At 42.6% G+C, this 25,633-nt stretch overlaps 1 protein-coding gene across 4 annotated transcripts in view; it reads right to left on the reverse strand.

The window, feature by feature from the left end:
• Positions 1-25,633, reverse strand: part of BCL11B (BCL11 transcription factor B) — a 91,557-nt gene that overhangs the window by 42,190 nt on the left and 23,734 nt on the right. For 2 of the 4 annotated variants that reach the window (XM_058829693.1, XM_058829692.1), the window contains exon 3: positions 6,840-7,055. The exons of the other annotated variants lie outside the window; for them this stretch is intronic. In XM_058829693.1, coding sequence (XP_058685676.1) covers positions 6,840-7,055 — 216 coding nt within the window. The remainder of the gene's footprint in view (positions 1-6,839; positions 7,056-25,633) is intronic. 4 annotated transcript variants of the gene reach the window in all.

Consider the following 25,633-nt stretch of genomic DNA (forward strand, 5'->3'; position numbering starts at 1 on the left):
TAGGAAGCTGGTGCATTGCCCAACCAAAAGGCAAGGCACCTGACAAGCACTACCCCTAATTTTGTCGCTTTTTAGGTGATTGCTTCCTTCCTTCTCTTCCTGCAGTTGATTTCTTCTCTTTTTAGGAAGTGTTCACCAAGAGGCATTCAACTCTCTGAAAATGGATGGGAAAACAGCAGCAGCAGGGAAGAGGCTGGTCCCATTCTGCAAACCATCCCTGGCTGTTACTCTGCTGCAGGAACATGAAACCCATTCCCATCCCTTTGCTGAGCATGGACACACCACGCTACAACTTCAAAAAGAGGTCTGCTCCTCCTTCAGTCAGCCAAGGTGGCTCTGGACACAGTGGCTGCTGAGAGTTGTGGTGGTGCCCAAACCTTTCCTACTGTGCCTAATTAAAGTAATCTTCACTTATGCTGGTGTCTTGAAGAAAGTACTGCCATGCAAAAAGAAGACCCTAATTTGTCTGGGTCTTCTGTCAGAGCAGCACAAACCGTGTCATCAGTGGTGCCTCTTTGTAATCAAGCTATTCTTTCCCTTCCAAACTATCAGTGCTCCCAAACGTTTAATGAATCAAGGGTTTAAAAATGGGGTTATTACTTCTGGGAGCAACAAGAGACAACAAGGCACAAGAAAGAGGCCCTGCAATTTAAAAAAAAAAAAAAAACGTTAAATGAGATAGAACAGAAATGTCCTTCCCTTGCATTCCCGTAAGTTCCCTTTTTGCCTCATCTCCCACCTGATACCACCAAACACTGTTTGTGCTCTAACAAATATGGATCTGTTGTTGTGTGCTCCCCTGGTCCTTACCTATATTCTGAAGTCACCTCTCCTGATTCAGCCATCACTCAGCAAACTCCAAAAGGACAAAAATTCATGCATTCATTCCAATAAGCAAATTATAAAATCCCCTTCATCCATCTTGTTCCTATATTTTTAAATTTGATTGTGGCCACAGAATTGCTGGTTGGGAATTACCCTTCCCCCACTTGCACATACACCCTTTAAAAATGCAAAATCTAGCCCTCTATTTCAATATTTCTGATGTCAGTGACCGGTGTCAGCTCTCCCCATACAGTAACTGCTTTAAAGCGCTGCATACAGCACTGCATTAAAAATTAATTACACATGCTATTTTATTGATAGTGCATAATGTAATGAGCACCAGCTGTGCTAAACATCCAAACTCCTTTTTAAGACAGCTATAAAAAAAGAAAGAAACTGCACTTCCAAATGCTTCTCCTGTCAGAGGAGAAAAACAGCAACATCTTGGATGGATTTGAAACAGGATTCTTTGATTTAGCTCTCCATTTGGAGCGTTTGAAGAGTTCAGACTCTCGGGCTCAGTGTAGTGGTATGCGATTGAGTTAACTCTCTCAACGTTGGAACCATTGTCCTTACTGCAGGCAACGTTGCCTTGAACCTTTTTGTCCCAAGACTACCAGATTCAGTTCCACCCATTAATATTGCAATTAAGGGCTTTTCTTTTTTCCCGGGATGTCTGGAAATGGCAAGCATCCGCTTTAAAGCACCTTTAAATATCACTATTGCTCCTGCTGGTTCTTAACTTGACATAATTAGGACTTACAAAGTTATAGTGATCAGCCATCTGTCTAGAACAAAGCCACAGCCATGCTCACATTGCCAGCGACCCTGCCCCATGCAGCACTCTCATTTTAGTCACCTCTTGGCAATTTTAAGGTGTCTTCGCTGCCTCTTGACAAACACACCGTTCAGTCAAAAAAACAGTCTGCATTAGATCCACCTATTTTGAGTTTGGATCTGATTTTAATATCTAGTGAGACAGGGAGCTGCATAGACAGCAGGTCACATATGATTTTAATACTTGGATAGATGAATGAACACAGAGATTGATAGATAGGTGTAAAGATGGATGCGTGCACTCAGACTGATGCATTACTCTTTTTAGTGTATACATCTTTCACACATCCCTGCACTCTCTAAGTACTGTCCACAAAGTCAATTCTACTACAGCATGCATTAAATATTTCACTAAAATAAATAAATACATGTACCATGACTCATAGGGACATCTTTCCTGAATGTTAGCCAGTATTTTATACAAACCTCTTCTTTATGCAGCAAAATGAAAAGATACATTTACAAAGACTCTAAGGGAAACTATAGACCTTTGTCTGTCCTCTGACACTTATACCAAATTCCTCTGTCCTCTCAAAAAAAGCACCCAGTGCTGAAGAGAAATCAAAATTTTTTGCACCTTTTTTATTTTGTTTTGTTTTGTTTTGTTTTGTTTTTGAGACTCCACTCAGCAAAAAATGAGGAGTAAAGTATCAGCCATTGTCCTGGGACTCGATGAGTTAGAAGGTTTGTGCTGGATGAGTTTGCATTCTCTGCTCTGATTACTGTTTTGTTTTCCATTGATCCTCCTGTGTTAATAAAACCCAGTCTGGAGTGAACAAAAGCTTGCTTCTTGTTCAAGTAAGAAATGTGCTGAGTGCATACCATATCATTAACATAAAAGTTTTTGAAATAATACTTCTTTCTAGACAGACTGTATTAATTGCATCAAGCTTTTTACAGCAGGGTGGTCTAATCTAGCTCTTTTCATTGGCTGACTCTAGTTATAAAACCAACATAAAATGAATACGGTGATATAATAGATGGAGGAAAAGGTATTCTTTTAAAACCTATGATTTAGTTACAGGGACTGCTTTTATCTTTACTGTCACCTTAACCTCTGCCAAGAAAACACCAGACTAGTTAAATGAAGCAGTAAGTAGAATTTCAGTAGCCAAGTAAATTGATATTAGCTTTACAAGATGACAGTGATTTTCAGAATGTCCTAATGACTAACACAGCTGATTCCTTGAATTAGCAGGAGCTTGTTCCTCTCTTCCGAGATACGGCCCCATGCCTTCCTCTATTTTAGACCTTAAATTTCACAGCCCTGTCCATTAATCACTGCTGTCCATGCCCACTTGCTGTTTTTATACATACAACTAAGTATCATAATTGCTTTCCACCTCCTTCCATCAGCCTACACGAGAGAAGGAAGCAGTTTCACTGTTAGATGAATATATGTGTATTGGACAGATTTAATTATCTTTACAGGGCTATATAAAACCCTCATTTGTAGGCCCAGGTCCAAAAAATTTGGACTAGGTATATATCTGAATGTAAGCACAGGGGATAAATTATTCCCTGTGCCATTACGATCCCCTTTGTCTTATGCTGATTACAATCCTCTTCCTGAGGCTTTTGCACCATAGTATCTTCAAGGCAGAGACTTTTTTTCTTTGGAGAACACACTGTAAAGTGCCATGCACTTCTGCACTGAGATTTTCAATGCTCATTTCTCGTTAACTTTAATGGGAAATGGGCATCCAAATCTCTTAGGCAGCTTTGACAATTTAAGCCTTAATGTACAATATTAATAAATCAGCATCATAAAAAGAGCCTTATGAAGATGTATTGTGAAAAAATAGCCCCACAAAAAGCATTGCAGTATATGTGTGTATGCACACAGGCATATACTTTTCTTTACATAATTATGTCTCTCAACAATCATTTGCATGTCTCTGTTATGCAAAAAAAAAAAAAAACTGTGTGTGTTTTACAGTTACTCTGAGCAGTTGCAATTCATTGAAATGAAATAAAAAGCAGGCTCAAAAAAAGCACCCTAATCTGGCAAGGGGTAAAGCAAAATGAATGCTTTGCCCGTTTATATTTTAGATCCAAGCTACACAACCCTGTGAATTTCATCACTCTATTCCAACTTCTAATTAAATAGGCACTAAAAACATTTGAACAGGAGAACCCAATTCAACTGACAAAAGCTTCTGGGGCAAAATATATAAATAAATAAATACATGGAGAGAGACTGAACCAGTGGTAGAGAATTTTTTTTTAAGTCACATGAAAAAACATGGACTTTTACTTGCAAATTCCTCATCCTGGGGTGCCTTGAACACAAAGAATTGAACAAAGACAGAGAGGACCATGATCAGCACCGGCTGAGCAGCACAGTGGACATCCAAGCAGACCTCCCAGCACCATTTGCTGTGATTGAAACTATCAGCAGCACGTTTTCTAAAGATTTCTAACAGCTCTGGATGAGGCAGCACGACTTCCTCTGTGCATGACTGAACACTACTCGGCATCCCAGACAATCATTCTTATCGAGGTCGGAGATTTCCAAATGCAGTTTTCACACATGTGTACCCCAAATCCCACCAGCAGACAGACACTTGGATTCTCCAGCACAGACAGCTGTGAGGGACTCTTGAGGGCCCGGTTTGTGAGTGCCCAGCAAAGCTTTTGGAGTACCTGCAACTTCAAGCCATCAGAGTCTCAGTCTGCTTGAGAACTGCATGGAAAATCTCCAGGTCCTGAATTAAATAAATGCTGAAAAACAGGAAAGGTAAGAAATGATGAAGGATGAGGGGAGGCGGGAACTGCTGATGGCTTTTGTTCAAAGAGGTAGCCAATTCCTCAGAAGCAAGAACAGGGCTGACAGAATAAAAGGCTAATCAAGTCAGAGAGACAAGTTGATCTCTAAAGCTGGAGCAAGTGACTGTTGTAAATGTCTATATTAAAAAAGAGGGCACAATGCAGGGATTGTGACTAGATTATTAATCAGCACAAAGAACTCACTTTTCTATCATTTCCACAAAACATTTTGGGTAACAGAAAGATCTCATAACCCTTGCTGTGGGGTTTAAGCCATGCCTAGGCTTGTGTACAGTGAATACTATGAGAGCTAAGAAAGGGTTAAGTAGAAATAATCTTTTTCAAGGGAAGAAAATGTTTCTTTCAAGCAGACCTTGACCAACTACTGTCATAAACATGTAGCATGCACTTTGATAAAACCCATTCTCTAAGTGTCGCAGACTGCAGCAGTAATTACAGGAAGCCATGATAACAGGTCTCCCTCTCCACAGAGCTGGCATCGCTCTCCCAGCAAACAGGCAGTTCCAAAAACTCACAGCACAGAACTCCAAAGTGAGAACTCCAAATACGCAAAGTACAAAAGCCTCACCTTCCCCACATTCTTTAATGAGTTATTCCTTCCTTCCTTTTCTATTTTTAGGTGCACTTGCTTCCATTCCCACTAGCTGCTGGCATCAGAAGCAAGAGGGAACCAGGGTATCCAGTTCAGTGGTACAATTATGTGCCTCCCAAAGGCATGCACGTGCATACTGCACCAGTGAAGACAGATGACAGCAAAGCATGAGACCAGCTCCAGTTTGGTTTACTGGTTGCTGGGAGATGAGAAGGCAGAGAAGCTTTCTGACTTTCTGATCCAACGCTCACCATTTTTAAGAGCCTGTCTCGACATCCGTCTGTGGTGGCCAGTTGGTCAGTCTGCTGAGGCTGATGAAGCAGAATTTGATTAAAACAGCATCCCCTGCCACACTGCATGCAGCAGCTTGGATAGAAAATTTAACCAGACCCCGGATTTACTGATGGAATCTGACCACACAGAACATTGCTACAAGCCCAGAGCCTGTGCGCCAGTGCAAGCGGATGGGTGCAGGCTGAGCATCTTCCAGGCAGCACAGGAGCCTTTTCTGTGTGCCCTGAGCTTCACCCAGGATCTACACAGCACCCTGCAGAGCGCTCTTAGCCTCCTCCTGAGAATATTTTATCTTTCAAGACCCAGGGTTTCCAAGATACAAATTTAAATTCCTTGCAAAACTTTATATCTCACCTTATCACATCAATGAGAGATGTACAGGTACATTCTCACGAGATACAGCATACTGTAGCCAAGTGGTACCAGCGCTTGTGGAAGGAAAAAGCAAGCACAACGAAGTTTTGCCAGCTTCAGGGGGGAAATGAGGAACAATTTCCCAAAGGCTTTACTCCTGACAGTCACTGCTGTCTCTCTGAATCTTTTGGTCCTCATACTTCACTTATCCAGCATCATTTAGGGAGCTCCTTATTAAACTACATGCACATTATCATGAATGAGAGCTGTGGGGTTTGGCCCACCACAGAGAGAGTCCATAAACATTTGTGGATTTTGCCACATCTGTATTTTCTTTTAAACCCTCCCCATTTTCACCTCACCAGCCCACAGTTCAGCACAGACCAAGCCTTGCAACTGAGCCATGCTCAGAAACACCCACTGATTTCAAAGAGATCACTGGGTCTGAAATGATGGGGTCTGGTGACAATATGTCTGTGTTCTCTTTGGCTAGCTTGGTGTGCCTTCATTTTCACATCACTTTCCCCTCCTCGTGGTGATAAAAGTCAGGCATCCAAAAGGAATAAAGGAAAAGAAAAACTGATGGGGTAAGAGGCCAAGGATACATGGTGAGTTACCAAGGAGCATTTTCTCAAAGCAAGGGAGAAAACAGCATGGAGCACATACATCCTGCGTGCACATGGATGCGGAGGAGAGCCTTTAATATGAATGATTGAGGAGGAAGGGCAAAAAAGAAGGAAATAAAAATACCTCAGATGTTAAATGTTATCCAATTAAGCTTAAAATAAACAGCCTAGAGAGATGAAATCTTGATACTGGGGTATCACATTCTACAAGGAGTCTCAGACATTTGTTCACAACATGGCACAAACGGCCCGGCAGTGGCCGCAGGTGACAACTGAGGGTGGGCAGGCAGGAGGGGAGGGATGAGGAAGTGGAGGGATTCGCATGCCCTTTCCCACTCCCCATCCTCTTCCAGGGTGGAGAGGGAAGCAGGAAGGGAAGTGGGGGAGGAAAGAAGGTTAGGGCATTTTCTCTGCCTTCCCCATGCGACCCAGCAAAGGCAGCTCTCCCACAGCAAAGACGACATCACTTGGCAGCACTACTGACCTTGAGATAGCAACAAAAAAAAAAGTATTTCTATTACCTGACAACTGACAATGACATCCAAATGTGCCTGACGTCTCAGTCTGAATCTCAGTCTGAGTCCCGCCAACTGAGACTGCACGTGCACCACAGCAGGGCAGGCTAAGGCAGGGCGGGAGGGAGGCCAGTGCGCGGAGAGGTGACGTGATCACGGATGTGTGAGGGTGGGAGGAGGCAGCTATGGGAGCCCCCGGCAGGTTTGCAGGCCTGGACGGCCCTGGAGAAAAAACAATAGAAAAAACTGTCAGTCGGATCTAAGTTTGAAGGGACAGAGGAGGCATCAAACAAGCGAAGTGGGGCCTGGCTGCCTAACGCACAACACGCTTGGTCTGAACCCCTCTCTGGGTCCGGCTGAGGCTGGCGGGCTCACGCTGGGTGGGGGAAGAATAAGAAGAGACCTGGAGGACCTGCAAACCCAGGCTGAGGGCCTGTGTGGGCATGGAGCGGGGTGAGGGTGGGGGATGGCCAGCCCTGGCACTGAGCAGAGCCAGAGGCGGCGGATGTCGCCACCAGCGCTTGCTCAGGGACCAAATCAAAAGGGGGATAATTGTTTTATGGCTGTGTTAATGCACTGAGCCGACAAAAAACTGGGCAGGCTTTCTGCCGAGCCACTGCTGAAGTGGGCTCCACACACCAGCCTGGACAAAGTGCGGTGACTTAGAGCTCAAATGGCTTCAGTGAGGTGCCAGGAGCCGAGCTCCCAGAAGGAAGCCTTGGCGGCCATGCGCTGCCTTCCCGCTTGAGCTGCAGCCAGTTGTGCATTTTGCATGCCCCGATTATGCAGGCTGATTCCCTACTGAGCCTGCGAGGAAGGGAACAACCTTTTTCCTGGTAGCTAAAAGATGATATTGTAACCTCCAACCTTATTATTTATTTTTAACCCCTCTAGGAATCACCTGCCATTTAAAAGCTGCATTTAAGAGTTTTCTCCTGCTCCACTGGAAATGCTTGCTCCTTCTGGCACTAGTCCAAACTGAACTCTGTGGCTTTGAAAAACTAAGATACAAGTCTTAAATATCAACATACACCTGCACAAATACAGACACACACACACACACACAATCACGTAGGAGTCACATTTTTGACTGGCACAAATTAGCAGAATTTAATGGGAAGCTGAGTGAATGGCACCACTTTCCATCCATTGGGAATCCCAACCCTTCCATTTCAAATGATTCCTGCCACTTTGTTATTAACTAAAAGGTAGCTACTAATCAAGGCCAGTTTCAAAATGAATATATGCGGTGGAGTAGTTGCCATTAAAAAGTTGGCATTTGCCAACAGCTACCGCACAGTGGTAGATCAGAAACCACAGTTTCCCCCTGTTTTTAGATCAGGAAATACGTGTGCTAATTGTGGGGCACCTTCTCTCAAATACTTTCTTTCTAAATGGTGGCATCTCTGGCTGTGCATGCGTGTGCACCTTCCAGATGGATGCAAACATCATGGCAGCAAGCAGAAATATTTATCTGTGTTCCCTCCAACCCTAGAAAAAACATTTCCTAAAGGAACCTACACTGTGGCAGCAAGGAATAATATTTATTCATGCTCCTTCTGACCCTAAACATGCAAAATTTTTCAAGGGAGTCTCTCCACCTTGAGAGTCCCTATTTGGAAACCAGGCCTGCATGTTGATCTGACAGCTACACATGTGAGGCAAATGGGGATACTTCATCCTTGGCACAGGATCCAGCACTCCAGTCTGCAAGGACTGCATTTGATTTTGGCGTTTATCTTAAATGGCTAAGAGACCACCAGTGCAAAACATTTGTGTGAAGCTTTTGCCAAAACCACAAGTGAAGAGTCTAAATTCCCTGTGTAAATACTTGAGCTTCAAGCATTGAGGATAAAATTTGTGCTGTTTTGTGAGGACTGGTTTTAAATAGAAGCCATCTCTGTGGCTAGTGGGACAGGGAAGGACCTTTTTTTTTTATTTTGGGGGCTCTGTTGTTTGACTTTTGTAACTCTTTGATCTCTCTGGAAGTACTATACAAGCAGGTATCTGCTATCCAGATCATACCTACATTGCATTTCTGGCAATGTGCATGTGAAAACTGATGCTGGACATGGATTCTGTGTGTGTAGGCACTACTCTACTCCAACTGTAACAAATATGAATAATGTTTGCTTTTTTCATGGAATAAGGAAAGAATAATACACATTCCCTCCAATGACTTAACAATTGTATCTTATATTCCTAATATAATAAAAACTGCTAGGCTGTGTTGAGCTGCCTGGGTGCCTGTCCTTGCTTGGAAATTTGTGAGCTTGACATGGGCATTTAGAGTAGAAGCACAGGGCAGCTACATCTCAAGTTACGCTGTGTCTGTGGTCTCACCATGACTAAGGGCACAGGTCTTGCAGTCACTTGGCCCTCTATACATCATGATGCCTTACTATGGGTTTTGAAGGAGATTATCACACAGAGAAGCTATATGAAGCCCACCAAATGCATCATCTGACTCCACTGCATAGGGCTTCAATGTGGAGGTCCGTGGGCCCTGGCACACAACACTGCCCTGAGAGTAATGGCCTCCTCTCAAGCCCTGGTGTGTCCCACATGTCCATTGGCAATGAATTTAATGCACTGTGCACAGCCCTGAGGTGTGAGAAATGCAAAAAACTCTCATCAAGGAAGGCCCTCCCAGATCTTACTCAGCACATCTCTAGTGTGGAAAGGGATTAAAGGTCTCAAATAGGAGGTTTGTCACCATCTGGTCAAAGCCATCCTCTAAGAGCCTCCCAACAGTGCTACTGGGGGCAAAACAGCAATCTGTTTTAACAAGGTACCTAACAATTTTACCAGAAGCACTGTATGAACCAGATGCCAGTCAGTGGATGGAAGTGAAACTGTCACTCAGAAGTTCTTTTTTTTTTTGTCCTCATCCTGGAGAAGAGAGGCTTTGGGGATACCTTATAGCAGCCTTCTAGTACCTCAAGGGGGATGACGAAGGAGACAGTAAGGGACTTTTTACAGGACATGTGATGATAGGACAAGGGACAATGGAATTAAACTGACCGAGGTAGGTGTAGATTAGGTTTTAGAAAGAAATCCTTTACTGTGAGGGTGGTGAGAGACTAGAAGAAGCTGCCCAGAGAACTGTGCTCAAGACCAGGTTGGATGGGTCTTCAAGGTGTCCCTTACCATGGCAGGGGCATCTGTTCCAACACAAATCATTCTATAATTCTGTGATTTGATGTAAATTTGAGGAAATCTAAAAATTGCTTTCCTAGTATCACTAAATAAAGGATTGGTAGAGAGAAGAAGAGTGGACCAAGAGAGACTGGCAGATGATCAGGGATTACCACCAGCATTCCCAAGTCCAGCACTAAGAGACAAATATTGTGCAGCTGCCAGATCAGGAGACTTAAGTCTGCCCCTACAAGCAAAGTTAAATCAAGTGATTCCTCCTCTTTACTGCCACTTCAAGGTTTACTTCTTTTTTACTAATCAGGACAGTCCTACAGAATCAGATCAAGTGGAAAATCACAAAGATGGAAATCATATCCAGTGGCCTCAACAAAAGGCAGGGAGAAAAGGAGGGCTCCACCATTAGGCATATGATACCTCTTCATAGCTATAGGAAAAATAACACTTGTGTTCAAAAACACTCAGATTGCATTTGCTAGGAACATATTCCCATTTCAAATAGCTCCTCTCTGTGGGATCCTATGTGTGATTATTATCCCATAAAGGTCTATTTAAAGCTGAAAATGAAGATGGAGGATCTTCAACTTAACTGTTAGAGGTGACAGACAAACACAAAATAAACAAAGATATAAAGAGAGATAGAGAGACGGATGGGGTAGATAGATAGATAGATAGATAGATAGATAGATAGATAGATAGATAGATAGATAGATAGATAGATAGAATCTTCAGGTGGTGCTGAGAGATTTTTGCTCAGCCCACACAGCAACAGGCAAGGGAGTGGAGCTGATCTCTGGAATTCTACATCCAATCGACCACATCACATTGCATAGAGATTTCAAAGAGAAAACACACCTGCGAGCCCCTGACTGCCACAAAGATCACAGCCACAATCAGCACTAAAGGGAAAGCAAACCACAAGAACTGCAGTGCAATCTTAGAGGCAAATATCCCATCTGGATGGGGAGAGCAGGCACACACATGCAGCATTGTGTTGCTCAGACATCCCTGACACGATGTGTGGTGCTCAATTTTCCTCTTGGGTCAGCACTGGGAAATCACTCACCTGCACTGCAGATCTCAATTATATATTCTGCATTCATTCTGCACAGATGCAAAGGAGTTTTGCACATAACATGAGTGTGAAACATGCACAGGGACTGCCACCATATAATAAATACATATGTATTGTTGATGGTAAAGGAAGATTTTGTTCTCATGCTTTAAACAGGCTCAGCATATCCTCAGAACCTGTGCATGGTAGTAGCTCACAGGTGATGTTGACTGCAATGTACCACTAAAAGTAATTCTTTTTTTTTTCTCTATTTTCTGCTATTTTTAAATTTGCAAAGAAGAAAATAAGGTAAATTTGACATGACCCCAGATGGAAAATGGAAAAGCCTAGATAAACCTGACAAAAGCCACAATCAAGGCATAAATTGCATCCTTTTGTTGCCCCTCTCCCAGAGCCTAGGCAGGACTGGCCATATGATGTGGTGTATGTAAAACACCATGCTCTTCTGGCACATCTGCAGGAAAGTCCCTGAGCAAAATACAAAGAAGGAGCCAAAGCAGCATCCAAAACATCCCACCTCATGATGGCTTAGACCAGGGGAAGCAATCCTGAATTAAGTGACCTGGCTTTGCATCTCATGTCACATATAACTGCAGCCACACGTATCTGGTGTGTCCTGGGGGTTGTATGCTTGGCTGGGTGGGTGCCTGGGTGTGTATCTGCGTACAGGCAGACAGGCAGGTGCACAGGCAGACGTGTGAGCTGATTAACAGGGCACAAACCAAGTTTTTCTACGTGTTTCTCTGTGCCTGTCTGGGGATAGAAAATCCTATCAATAGCTGGTTAGAGAATAAAGCTCGGCTCCATTATTAAAAAACTCTCTTTCAATAAAAAGAAAAACATCTGTTCAAACAGTGTACAGCGACAAATTTGGAGTGCGGGCTGAAGCATCATCCCTGCCCTGTACCCGTCATGTTCAGGGAAAATACTGCAGATGTTTTGAGAGGGGTTTTACATGAACCATTGCAGCAGGTTTCCAAAAATGATAGACAAATCTATCCACTAATCTCTCCAACAGATTTTTTTCCAAGCTTTTTCTAAAACAAGTTGTCTTCTGTGTATCACACCCTCTCCTGTGGACTGTTCCCACCTGATAGTATTGTCTCTCTGCCATGTCTCTTTTTGCAGACACCTACAGCGTTGGGAAATACACACTAGCACACACATGTACACACACAGAGACACACTTCCAAACACACACAAGCACAAACACTTCCAAGAGCGACCAGCAGAGCAATGCCTGCACACCCTGCAAGGGGCAGATACACACAGCATCCCCCAGGAAGGGCAGAACGACTCCCTGGTGTGGACAGACACACAACTGTACACACTCACACCCAGAGTCCAGCACTCAGCCAGACACACCTGCACACCAGCCCTCACCTCTCCCCCCAGCACACGCACGGCGGTTTGGGGAGCAGTTTGCCCACACTGACTGTGATGCTTAGACAAAAACTTTGCTCAAGCTGAAAATGCAAAAGTTGCACCAGGAAGAGAAGAAGGAGAGCAGGGAAGAGATTTCTTGTTGTATTTTGCTCAGGGATTTTTTCATTTTGGCAGACAAGGATTCCCTTTGAATTGATACATTTCTTTCTCCCAAGAATTTCAAATGATAATGCATAAATGAGTCATAGATCAAGAACGGCGACGTGGTGAGCAAGGAGGAGAAAGAGTGTGAGTGAGGGGCACTGGCACAGAAATTTGACAGCACCCCAACTCCCCCCCTTCCTCCCCCCATGCCAAGACATTAATTCTCACAAGTCGGAGAAAATTACTATGCATGAATGCAAAAAGCATGATCAGGAGTAATTAACATGGCTTCATATGCAAATTTTATTAATGCAGAAGTACAAAGTCATTATGCAAATGAAACTTACGTCAACTCTCTTGACAAATATTCATTTCTAAAGCTCAAGTTTCTCCCTTCTAATTTTTTTTTTAATTTTTGGTGTAAAACCAAAAAAAAAAAAAAAGGAAAAAAAAAGTGATGAGGACTGCTTGACAAGTTTGCAAAGTTGTTTTTCAACCGGAGAAATTTTATTCTTGCATTGTTGATATATATTTTTTTGTTGTTGTTGTTGGCAGGTACACGACAGCTCATGGAGGAGAGCGGGAGGATGGGGGACGCGGGCTACCAGCAGCAGGCAGCCAATCAAAACGCCAGCGGCTGTAATGAGCGCGATTGATGACTGTTTGGCTTTACTGCAGGGTAATGAACTAGAATCCAGTCTGAGGAGGGAAAAAAATATGAATATTCATGAAGCTGTGCTCCTGCCTTTGATGATTAAAGAAATTTTTAATATTCAAATAAGCGCTTGCCAAGTGATTAACAAAGAACAAGCACGCAGGAATATGGAAATGGAGCTGTGGAAGATTTGGGAGTCACAGTCTGTGCAGAAAAGACAGCACAAAATTTCATAAACAAGATAGGCAGATAACCTAATTCAAATCTGAGCAAATAAAGGGGGGAAAAATCACCTTTTTCATCAATTTGGATATTGTATCAGTCACTTTGTTTTAGAGTGCAAAGGAGAAGAAAATCAACCGATGCAATAAGAAGGGAGGAAATATCCAAACCCTGAGAAACACAACCCAGCAATTACAAAGTAAGAATCCTGGGTGAGAAACCGATAGGAAAATGATGGCTAAGTCCACCGTCTGCTGTGGGCTATTGCTTTTCAAAAGCAGGACCCTGCCTGACGCTGAGAGCCTCCTGGCTACTGAGAATCGCCAACTTGTTGTATACAACAGGCAGGAGTCAAAAGTATCCTGAAATCACCAGGACCAGTCCCTGCTGTTAAATCCCTTTCCTTGGATAAAGGGCACACTGCAGGGCTTGACTGCTGTCCGGGAGAGGAGGGAGTGCAACAGAAAGAAGAAATATCATTGCCAGGGAAAAGAAAGCAAGAAAAAAGAGGAAAAGGAGGATGCAAGGAGGTCTCAGCTGCCCACCCTGGTAATCAGTTGGTAAAAAATGTGTTTTCCATGTCTGAGCCAGAAAGGTCCTCTACTCCGCACAGATTTCTGAACAAGGATACAAAAATTCAGTCACATTAGAAAATGTCTGATAAGTTCAGGCTCTCACAGTTTAATAGCTTCACTAAGGATTCACACTGAAGCACATAGTAACAATATTAGCTGCTAAAATGATTTTGCAGTTAAAATACATCTAATTAGCAGCCAGCTAATTTTTTTCTGTCTTTCTTCGAAAAACAGTTAACTTCAGGGCTACATTATACCAGAATGAAATGTGGTTGAGCTCTTTCTGTTACTCAAAAACCAGAGTAAGGATATCTTCAAACTCTCAGGGCGCTGGAAAACCAACTCACCTTTTTGGTATTAGATCCTGGGGTTTCACAGGCCTGTTTGCCTTTTCTGCAGACCTTTAAAAACTCTGGTTAATTATTTCTTATTTAAAAATCTAAAGAAAGCATAGGCTAGGTACCATTTAATATTTAACTGTGACTTCAGAATGTAAAATTTCAACTATACTTACAACAAAAATAATAACAGTAACAGCATGAGGACAATGCTACAAAATGCAAAAAATGGCCACAATCAAAACCTTCAAAGCTGTCATGAAAACACACTATGTAGCTAATGGGATTTTTTCCCCCTGTATCTGCTCCATTTTTGGAAATATAAAAAGATTTCACTATTGATGTACCACAGAAAATAACGGGGGGGAAAAAAGAAAAGGAGAGAAAAAAAAAAAAAAAAAGAAAAAAGAAATGCCTAAATGTAAGTAAAGATAAGGTTAAACACCATGCCGGGGTATTGCTGGGAGTCTTTGCTCTGAATAATGCCAAGACCTTTCGAAGATGTCTGTTGTCTCTGGGTGCGTGTGGGCGGGTGAAGTGTGATATTACATAACTCACACGCGGCAGTGGCTGTGCACAACCGTACTGATTAAAACGCTTGACTGTGAAACTCAGATCTCCATTTCCTGGGCTGTTTGTAGCTCGTGTCAGACCCCTGAACACCGAAAATGTTCTCCTTTGTCTACAAGATTCCTTGGCTTTGTTTTAATCAGTGCATTTTCTTTTTTAATGACAGAGGAGCAACTACCAGCTCCTACAGTTGGCTGCTTTGAAGCCCTTCTTAAATGGCCATTAAATTCTACCAAATAAATGTGAATACTCTGAACTGTGAATATTTATTCCATATTTTCAGTCTTTCTTTAAAAGTACCCCATTTACATACTTCTGGAGAACAATGATACTTCTGCAGGGCAGGTGAACACACATTTCTGCACATGGAGTCAATGGAGACAAGCATTAAGAGTCCATATTGTAAAAATCAGCCTCTAAATTTAAGTGGTTTGAATTGAGCATGCAGCTGTGGTTGCCTGTCAGTAGTTAGATGCTGTAATAATAACAACAACAACAACAATAATAACAATAATAATAATAATAATCTTTTCATTTCTCTAGTGCCTTCCACGCAAAGATCTGGAAGTACTTTACAAAGATAAATAAACTGAGTTTGGAACACCCCATGTGGTTAATAAATATCCCAATATATCTAAAGAGCATGCAATTCCTCTCACTGTGTAAAAATCCATATTATGTCATCCACATATTTGTGTATGACATTTTGGAGGCTTGGACACCAAGGGCAGGCTGGGGAGAATTTTACTTACCTTGAGACCATGTGAATTCACAGAAGTAGCCCACAGTATGACTGCAGGACTGTTTTTGCAGTGCCAAACCCCCTCTTTTAGAAAACAGGGGTGGGGGTTGCCACTGGCCCCACTCAGGGGTCAGGGTGAGTGGTTCCCAGGGGTCTCCAGGTGCCACATGGCAGCATCCCTCTGAGCCAGGTCTCCACAGGGGCTCCTGCAGGACCACCTGTACCCTCCTCCCACCTGATGCTCATCTAAACTTGTTCCTCACCCCTTGTCTGTGCTATGAACATGAAAAGAGAAAAACTGAAACATCTTGGCTCACCCCAATTAAACACACAAGAAAAAGGACTCTGGCCTACCCCAAGGCTGCATTCATCACCTCCCCATGCTGTGCCCTGTGCCCACCCTACAAACACAAGCCTTTGCCCCAGGAAGACCACATCCCTTTGCCATGAGAGCAACTGGGTGCAAAAGCAAGGGAAAACAGGGCAGGATTTGGCCTAAAAACATCATAAGGCATGAGTAAATACGACATATCACTAGATGTGCTAAAAATATAGCACAGGAAACCAAGGAATTTCCTCATCTCGAGAGGGTGGTCTTGCAGACCACTGGGCTGGGAAGAAGGCTGGGGTGCACACCCAGGGCATAAGGCACACAGGCTGTGGCATATTCTCTCCTGGAGCTCAGCTTTCCCCTTCCCACTGACCACCTGTCTGCTCTGTTCAGCCCCAACACGCTCTCAAGCAGAGCCCAGCTCTCACTCTGGAAATGTCAAGTGTCTAACACAAGGGTGGCCTGATCTGAGCTGCAATGTCCAGAAGCTACCACTAACCAATAATAATATATTATTATAAATAAATAATAACAAAAATAAACTAACAAATAATAATAATAATAATAATAATAATCACCCTGATTTATGGAGGAGTTTTTTGGGTTTTTTGTTTGTTTTTTTTTTCCTAAAAGGCATAAAGGGCAGACAATAAACAGTTCATCAATTTTCCCAATTTTTTTCCCCAACTCTTGTAATTAATTCCTGGGGAGTTTTCAATGGGTGGGTCCTTGTGGGTACTAAAAATTTTAGACCTGATTATATTACAAATATTTCTATCTACCAGCAAATATTTCTGATGTAATTGAAACATATAACTACCCCAACAGACAATTGTAGCAATTTAACAGGCCCTGAAATTAATAAAGGAGCTCAGTGGATGGAAAGAGCTGCTTCCAAAGGACAAAATAATATATATATATATATGCAACTAGAGCAAGAAATGGCACTGGAAATAATCAGAGGGCTTGACCACAAAAGGATGGTCAAGAGGTTAAAATGAAGGAATTGAAGTGGCCAGGAAAGAACCACAAATAAGCAGGAGTCATTAACAGTGGTGGATATTCTGCCTTGGCCATTCAGAGCTGAGTCCCACTCACACACTGGCAGATGCTGCAGTGCAGACGTGTATCCTCAGGGTGAGTATGGCCTCTGGAAAAGAGAGCAGCAGGATCTGCTGCTTGGGTAAGTAACTCTGCCTCGCTCTGAAGTCTGCCTTCTACTAGTAGTTTTAATTTTTGTCCCTATCTCTCCCAATAAAAAATAATAGTGATAAAAAAATACAACAACTTGATGGAATTAGGCAAAATGAGGCTTTAGCAGCTCTTCAGCTGTTTGGCAGCAAAATCAATTCCTGGAATGGGAGGGAACTTGGGGAAAAAGAAGCAGATGAAGTCACTCTGCCCCTCTGTGCCTCAGTCTCCCCATCTGTGAAAATCGGCTAATGACATCCACCTGATTTAGTTAAATGTCCTGGAAACTAAGAAGACTCTGTAACAGCAATATATTAAGCAGCAGCACTGTTAACTGCTTCACTGCTGGAAAAGCAAAGGAGAACCATCAGGTGATGCCATGGCCCTGCACAGCACAGATGGACAAACTTAATATACAGAAACAATTAGCTTTGGGGGAGAATCACAGCTTCTGGTTTTTTGGCTCACACCTTGCCAAAAGCAATGTAAGTGCAGACACTTTGTAAGTGCTGAATTTCAATGTGAAAAATAGTCTACCTGCCTAATGTAAATGCATACCCCAGACTTAAAGTAATATAACTTTAAAATAAGTGGGAGAAGGGAGGGATATTAACAGGCACGTTTACAATTTTTAACAAATTTTTCCTTGTGCATGGAGCATTTTCACGCTTAGAAGAGCAATTCACTAACACCAAACAAACTTGAAAAAGCAAATCAGAGAGAGCGACTAGGGAGGGAAGGAGCAGCAGAGATTTTTTTAAATGAGGGTTCCCTTTGAGTTTTGGATCTCTCAGGGGAAAACTACTCCAGCTATGTGTGTACGAGTAGACCCAAGTCTGATAACTGAATCTGTCAAATTAAATGAGCAGAGCAATCATCTGGAGATGGTAAAACAATCCACCAAATGGAACACTAAGGATCTAAAGATTCAGTCTTCAATTCACTGGACACCAGCACAACTAAGCAAATAATGCTCTCTGAATGGAAAAGAGGCTAGAAAATTAACTAGCTTTTAAATAATGAAAGAAAGCAGATAAATAAACCAGCAACCAGGAACTTAGTTCATACTATAATGTAAGCCAAAAAATGGAAATAGTGAACCAGCGTTTCATTTGCACAAGGAAGTACGCTGGAAACTTGTGCCCAATCCCTCTGCTAAATAGAACAATGAAGTTTTACCCAAAGACTTGGACCCAAACAGAATTTGGCCAGTCACAAGCACTAATTAGACAGGATAACCAAAGCCTGCACCGGGAGAGGTAAAACACAAGTGCACTATAATAAGAACCCTGTAATCCTTTCACCCTGACACAAAACTAAGAGCAAAGTACAAGAAACCAAGAACCATTCTACATAAAGTCTACATAAAGATTTTTTTTCTGAGGTATATATTTTCTGGACTAGATTTCCCCGTAACTCTCAATTTACTCATTATTTGTACAGAATAGCATATTTCTCCATAACATAAAAGACACAAAAAGGCTTTTTATTATCAAGTCAAGTCTGCTTGAAATGGCAGCTGAATACACTTATCTAGGAAAGTGTATTAAAAAACTAAAATAAAATCAAAATGATAAAAAAACATACTGTACAAACAAGATGAGGGAAGAAAATTCCTTCAAAAATACACAGTTAGGATGAGGAAGCAATATTAAATTCATACCTATCACAACAGTAAAATAAAGCTGAGTAGACTCTTGTTTTGTTTCTGATGAAAATGTCAATATACTCAAATGACAGCTTATTGCTTTATATCACAGTCTAACCAAATCTTTCTGTAACCTCCTGCATTATGAGCAAAATCTCTAAAATGTCACCAACTAAAAAACTGAACCAGCCTGTAATTAGTTTCAACAAAGTCATCCTTTTAACCCTAATTTTTTACATGTAGATGATATTTCCATAGTAAGCATTATGAACGTTCCTTAAGGACAAGTGGAATCAAATTCTAAAATCATAAGCAGCGATCTAGTAGTTCTTCCTCGAAGCAAGCCCTTTATTTGCCTGTAATAAATTCAAATCCAGTCTTCAGTCTCTTAATAGGTGATCAGAGAAAATATGCATGCACACCTAAACCACTACAACAAACCTTATTTTTTAAATAACACTTCAATCGCTAATATAATAAAGATTGTTGTAACCCGTTAGCACTGGTATCATTATTCCTTATGATTCAATATTCTAATGACTGGCTGTAACAGAGGTTTATGTTCTGCAGAGGTTTATACCACTATTTAATGTAATTAAGCAAACTGGCAGCCAGTGCCTCTATGGAAATATCATTTCTATCACAGAGTATTCCCACCAGAAATTCAGAGGGATCATAACATACAAACTTTGATTCTGTTTATTTTTTCCCCTGTTCTGAAACTGATCTGGCATTTCTTGGACTTAGTACTAAGTGGAAGAAGGAATTAATTTGGCTTCTGTAGACATGTTATTATTGACAATACTAATAATCTATGACAAATGGGCCATCCTCGCTCCTCTCTTTCAGCAGACGTTGCAGCCTGCAACATCGCTTTGCAAAACCCCAGAGCTGGACTCTCCTCCTGCCGGGAGCCCTGTGAGTGTACCAGCAATGGGGTTTTAAGTCAGCCATTAAAATGCTAATATTCAGCACGGGCCAGATCCCTGTTACCACTGAAAGCAGAACTAAAGCTTCTCTGGAGACAGAATAAGGCCCTTCCAATGTGATCAAAGAGTAAATACATGCAAAGCTCTGATGGGAAAAAGGATCTTTTTTCTAATTTTAAAACTAAACAGGGAGAGTCCACCAGGCTCATAATCCATGTTACAGTCACATCTGGGATCACTGACATCTGGGATAACAGCAGTGAGGAAAATGGGTCCAGGCTAAAAAGTTGCCACCTGAGGTCAAAGAGCAGCACTTAATACCCAGGATTCTGTGAAAATGGAGTTATTTATATTTTGGGCTACACTCCCCTCCACTTGACACAACTCAGCTGATGACAGCAAATGTGCCACACTATATATATATTTGTTTTATATAGGTAGATAGATATAGATATATACATGCACTGTGCATTGCTTTGTCACATTTGCATTTACCCCATCTTGCAAAGGAAGCTCAACCCCTCACTCAAGCAGGAGGTCTATAGGGCCAAGAATGCAGGGTCAGGAGCAGAATTCAGACCAAAACCAGAGTTCACCCTCTGCCTGCAACAGCAGAGCAAATTTGGTGAAATAAAGGCTTAGTTACCTCTCCTTCCCAGCTGTAAAGCTCTCTGTAGAGAGAACGAAAAAAACAAAAGAAAATAAAAACTCTGAAAGAAAACCCACTCCCATTTGTGAGGAGGAATGGGATATGGAATGATAATGGGAAAGGGAAAATGTCTGGCTCCTATTATTACTATCTCCAGCACTTTCACTTCCACAAACAGCTTAAAGAAAGGCTTCTCGAACAGAAGTTCAACTTTCCTTAATCTGGGCTCTTAACTGCCAGGATCTGGTTCCATTTTCTCTTTCTCCAAATTGTTATACTTTTATTATATATTCTAATGGGGAGTGGGGGGAGGAAGAGTGGGAATCTCAGTGTCACTCTAAGAAAGAAGTCACCGGGTTTTGCGATCCAGCAGCTTCCTTGGCAGAGGGAACTGCTGGTTGGCATAATCCACTCGTTTGACAAAACTACTATTTCTGGGCACAGGCTCAAAAACAGGTAGGAAGCAAATGCTGAGAAATAAGGAAGTAAAAACAGCCAACAGATTTTTCACTACCAAGAACGCCAAGAGTAAACATGATTTATTTAGCTGTGTTTAACATGTCTCTTCTGCACTAGACTGCAGAAATCTGCTTGCATTTAGAGCAGGAGGAGGAGGAGGAGGAAGGGGGGAGGGGATGAAAAGGGAATCCATTACGGCACTCTGCTGGTACTTTCTGAATTGTTCAGTCACACAGTTTTATGGAGTACAAGTATTTTCTAGCCCAAAATATATTCATGTGTCAGAAGAAAGCAGCACTAATCTGCTGTTAATTAACAAGCTGCTGCTAACAAAAGATGAAGGACCCAATTCATACAAACAATATTTACGTGGGTGTCGCATGATTTTGTCACAGATCTTTTCTCTCCCCCCCCCCCCCTTTCACCCCTACATCCTCCTCTTCCTCAGCATCCAGTTGCAGGGATACAACATAGAGGAGTCCCACTTGTCCCACTCCCAAGGAGTTCGCTCTTGGAACCAAAACCCAGAGTGGAGGTGAGGACATCCGACCCAGCCAAACTCAGACAAGGTCTCACCTGACCCACCCAACTCTGGGGATCATACCTACCCACACGGGAAAGGGCCCTATCACGTGTTCACAAGTGAAATTTTCTTAGATCCTTCATTTATGAGGGAGAGGCCATCTCCTGGCACTATGCCCACGGTGGCAATGCTGCTGAGGCTCCAGGAAGTGGCATGAAGCCTCCCATTCTCCATCCATGCTCACCAACCAGTACAGGCTGTGAGAGGGGATGGGAGACACCACTGCCTTCCCTGGTGCCTGGCCCATGATTTCATTTTTGGTTAATCCAAACTCTTTGCCAAGGCGTATGGGGATGGGGGGAGCATGCTAACAGCACAGAGGCTCAAAAGGATTAGGGCTTGTTCAAAAAAACCCATGCACACCCAAATGGGTAGGGCTGTGAGCAGTGAACCAGAGGGCAGCTCTCCTAGCCAGAGCCCTTCTGCCCTTCCCTGCTCCCCACTGGAATTTTGGACAGTAATGCCTCTGGCCTCATCCAGAAGGTTGCTGAGCACTGCAGGCTGTCCCCAGTCCCTGCCGGACACAGCTGGGCACTTTGGAAAATAAACCCATTCACATCTTTTCTGCTTCATCTGAGAAATGAGAGTGCATATCTCCTGTGGGCGTCTTAAAGCTGGTGCTGGCAGAGAGATGGGAGAGCTAAAACCAACAGCAACTAGCACTAAAAATTCCTGGACTTGTTCCCCTCTCAGGAACAAAGCTGGGGCTGCAGGGTAGGAGAAAGGATTGATGGTCCCCTGTGCTTCACCCATCGAACCACACCAACCAGTCCTACAGAGGGGTTAAAAGGGACAGGGTTTAGGCTCTGTTCTGCACTGTCATCACACAGCCAGGGCTGGGAGAAGCATAGGGACAGGAGGGTGGGAAACAGAAGTATTTATGCTTGATTCTAGAAGTGCCAGGGTTCTCCCATCATGGCACAGTGGGGTGGTATTTCTGCTAGCACAGTTTTCTCTGCACACCCCAATTACTGTCTCACCACCAAGGCCACAGCCTCCTCAGTGAGAAACAAACTCCACTGGAGCAGACACACATCTGCCCTTCTAGGTTTTCTCTCTCTACCCTTACCCCATTCCCCAGATGATGGGGTTTTCACTGCAGAAGTCACAGCCACTCTCTCAGCGTATTCCCCTGGCACCCTGGCCAGCACCCAGCCCCACCACTCCAGGACCTGCTCTGGCAGGAGCCTCTGAGAGGGACTGGCCCTGAATGCAAGCTAGCACTGACTCTTCCCCACATCGTCTCTTTGTGCATTTCCAGAGGAATCTGCCATTTCTAGACCAGAATTTTAACAAAGTCCTGGCCTGGGCATTTTCAAAGATCTATTTTTTAAATTATATTTTGTTAGCAGTGATACTTGAAGCACTGACATTTACCACTTGAAAAGCATCTTAAAAGAGCTAATGAAAGAGAAACAGATCCATCTGTATTGTACTCTCCACTCACTATCTCTCAAAGAAGTAAACCTTTCCAGATAGCAGAGAAGTCTCCCAGAAGTGAAGACAATAGCAGTTCCCAAGCTTCCTGCAGAGGAAGTGAGGACAAACGGTGAATTGCCCCACCCGGGTAATGCCTGTTGCAAACTGCTGGCTGCCTGGAAAAAACCCTAGCCCAAGCAGCCTCAAGGCCCCAGCCCACAGATTTCATCAATCCAGCTTGTCAGTCCTCCCAAAACAAGCAGGTCCCTTTGCTAGGGGTCTCCAACCACCACTGCATCCATGCCGTCCCCTTGCCAAACTATTTCTAATGAATGTTAATCGCCAGATAGGAAGCATTGAGGATTGAGGGTGCTTTTCCTTAGCCCCAGAGCAGTCATGGGAAGGTTGAGGCCAGTCCAAGACAATGCATTGTCAAAAGCCTCCTGAAGGGATGTGTGCTTCTGGTGGCTGGTAAAGATGTCTTTTGCTCTTGTGTACTAGCACTGCTTACAGAAAACCCTCTTGTGCACCCCTTTGGAGAATCAGCTCCAAACAGGAATCCTCAATCAGCTCCAAAATCAAAAATAACGTGCATCATCTTAAATGATGATCTTGGCAAAACGAGAATAACATCCTTCAGCAGAGCCTGGGAGATGGAGTGGGGGCTCAGGGTTTTTTTAGGGAGTTTTGGGGCTTACTGTTTTAACTTCCTTCTTGCAAAAAGGCCCTGTACCATAAACATTAATCAAACACTATATTCTGCCTTTTAGTCTTGAACAATTATGAGTACAGTTTTGTGATCTTTAGCCATATTTACTGATACTCAAAGGCAGATTCTATCTTGTTAGATTGTTATAAATGGGACCCCAGGGAATCGGCACACAGGCGGAGGCAGATGTGAAAGAGCCTTCTCAGAGCTCGGGTGTGCTTCAGTTTTCTACTGCTGAAATTACTAATGTTTTGGAGAAAAAAAAAAAAAACAACAAAGAAACAACTTTAGATTCCTCTGCCAGATCATTACAAAGAGCTATCTGTAGATTACAAAAAGAAAAAAAACACAAAAAAAACCCATTTTGCTGAACTTAATATTTTTTAAGGCTAACTGTTAAATTTCAAAGTGTGGTTTACATGTGCTGGCCACTTGTATGAACAAAAGTTTCAGAGACAGACAGAGAAAAGGTTTCTGGTTATAAACTATTAAAGAAAGAAACCCACAAATTCTATCTCATTCTCTCTTATTTAAATATGTTGTTTCTGCTCCAGACCTGTTCCATAACACCATAAAATAGAGGCATGTTTCCGACACTAGATTTGAGAAGCTGTCAGATTAAAGGTAAACTTTTAATCTGCTAGAGACAAACAGCACACATTTTTACTTCCCGAGAAACAGCTCTTGAGAAATGTTTAAACAAGAATTTAAGAGCTGTGTGGTAAAGCCACATACAGGGGTCTCAGAGAGCTACTGGGTTTGAGCTTTCTTTCCTTGTTGTTTTTTTAATTCTTTAAATAACCCACTAAAAAGTAGACTTCTAGGAACAAAGTAACCAAGATGCATGGTAAAGTGAACCTCTAGCCTTGCTTTTATTTCTAGCTAATAGAAAAGAAGTGTTTTAACTGAAACACAGGCCTGAATTTCTAGCTGTTCATCTCCATCTTTTTATTTTCTTGGGACTCACAATCCAATACCGTTAAGAAGTTAATTGTGTCACAATTAGTAACACATTAGTCCTCTGATATTTTTAATAGCAACCCAGGTTTTTCCCCAAGGCACTTAAAAATGGCAGGCTCGGCTATATTCTCCCATTTTTAAAACTCCCATGCACTTTCTTCTTTAAAAAACTCCCACATGCATTTCACTTGGTCTGAAAATACCAGCACAGATCTTAATCCTGCCAACGCTTACAGACATGCTTAACTTTCTGCACATCAGTAATCCCGCTGACTGCAGAGGGCCGTTGGCGTACCTACAGCTCGGTGCAGGCTAAGGATGGAATCCGGCCTGTGCCGAAGCCAATGGCAAAACCCCCATTGACGTCAATAAGGTTGTGCTTTGACATCCAACTTGTTTCAGGATTGGGACCATTCCTTATTTCAAGGTACTTTCCCAAAATCTATTTTGGTTTAGTTTTTTTGTTTGGTTTTTTTTTTCCTCTCTCTTTTTCTCTTTCTGCTCTTTCTCCCCCTCACCTCCCACACTCATGCTTGTGGGGCCCCATATTGAGACCACTTGAAAACTTCTGCCTTTCAAATCCCTCCGCAAGGAAAACCCCCTCACTGAGACAGGAAACATCCTTTGCAGGTAAAGCTGAAAGAAACTATTTTGCTCCACTGTGTGCATTTGAGTAAACTAATTAAAATCTGTGAGCTTGGGTTCCAACCGATGCCAAGAAACAATCATTAATATGAGCTGAGGTGAAATGGGAAGCTCCAGACATATGAAATCAGCTGTAAGGAAAAAAAAAATTAAAATAAAAATTAAAAAGGAGGAAAAAATAGTGGAGGAAAGAAGGAAAAGATGTTTTATAAGTTTTGCTATAAAGTCAACTCAATGCAGCTTGAACTGCATAGGGTTAAAATACATTTGGGGGGGATGCTATACAATGAGGGGATAAAGCCCTGCTGAAAAGCAGGGGAGGGCGAAGCAGCGGCAGCCGGCTCGGAAGCGCTTTGGTGCTGTGAAGAGCGGGCAGAAGTGAGCAAACCAGCTGAACCGCTTGCAGAATTAATC

Source organism: Poecile atricapillus, chromosome 1, assembly GCF_030490865.1.
Source record: "Poecile atricapillus isolate bPoeAtr1 chromosome 1, bPoeAtr1.hap1, whole genome shotgun sequence".
Classification (NCBI taxonomy): domain Eukaryota; kingdom Metazoa; phylum Chordata; class Aves; order Passeriformes; family Paridae; genus Poecile; species Poecile atricapillus.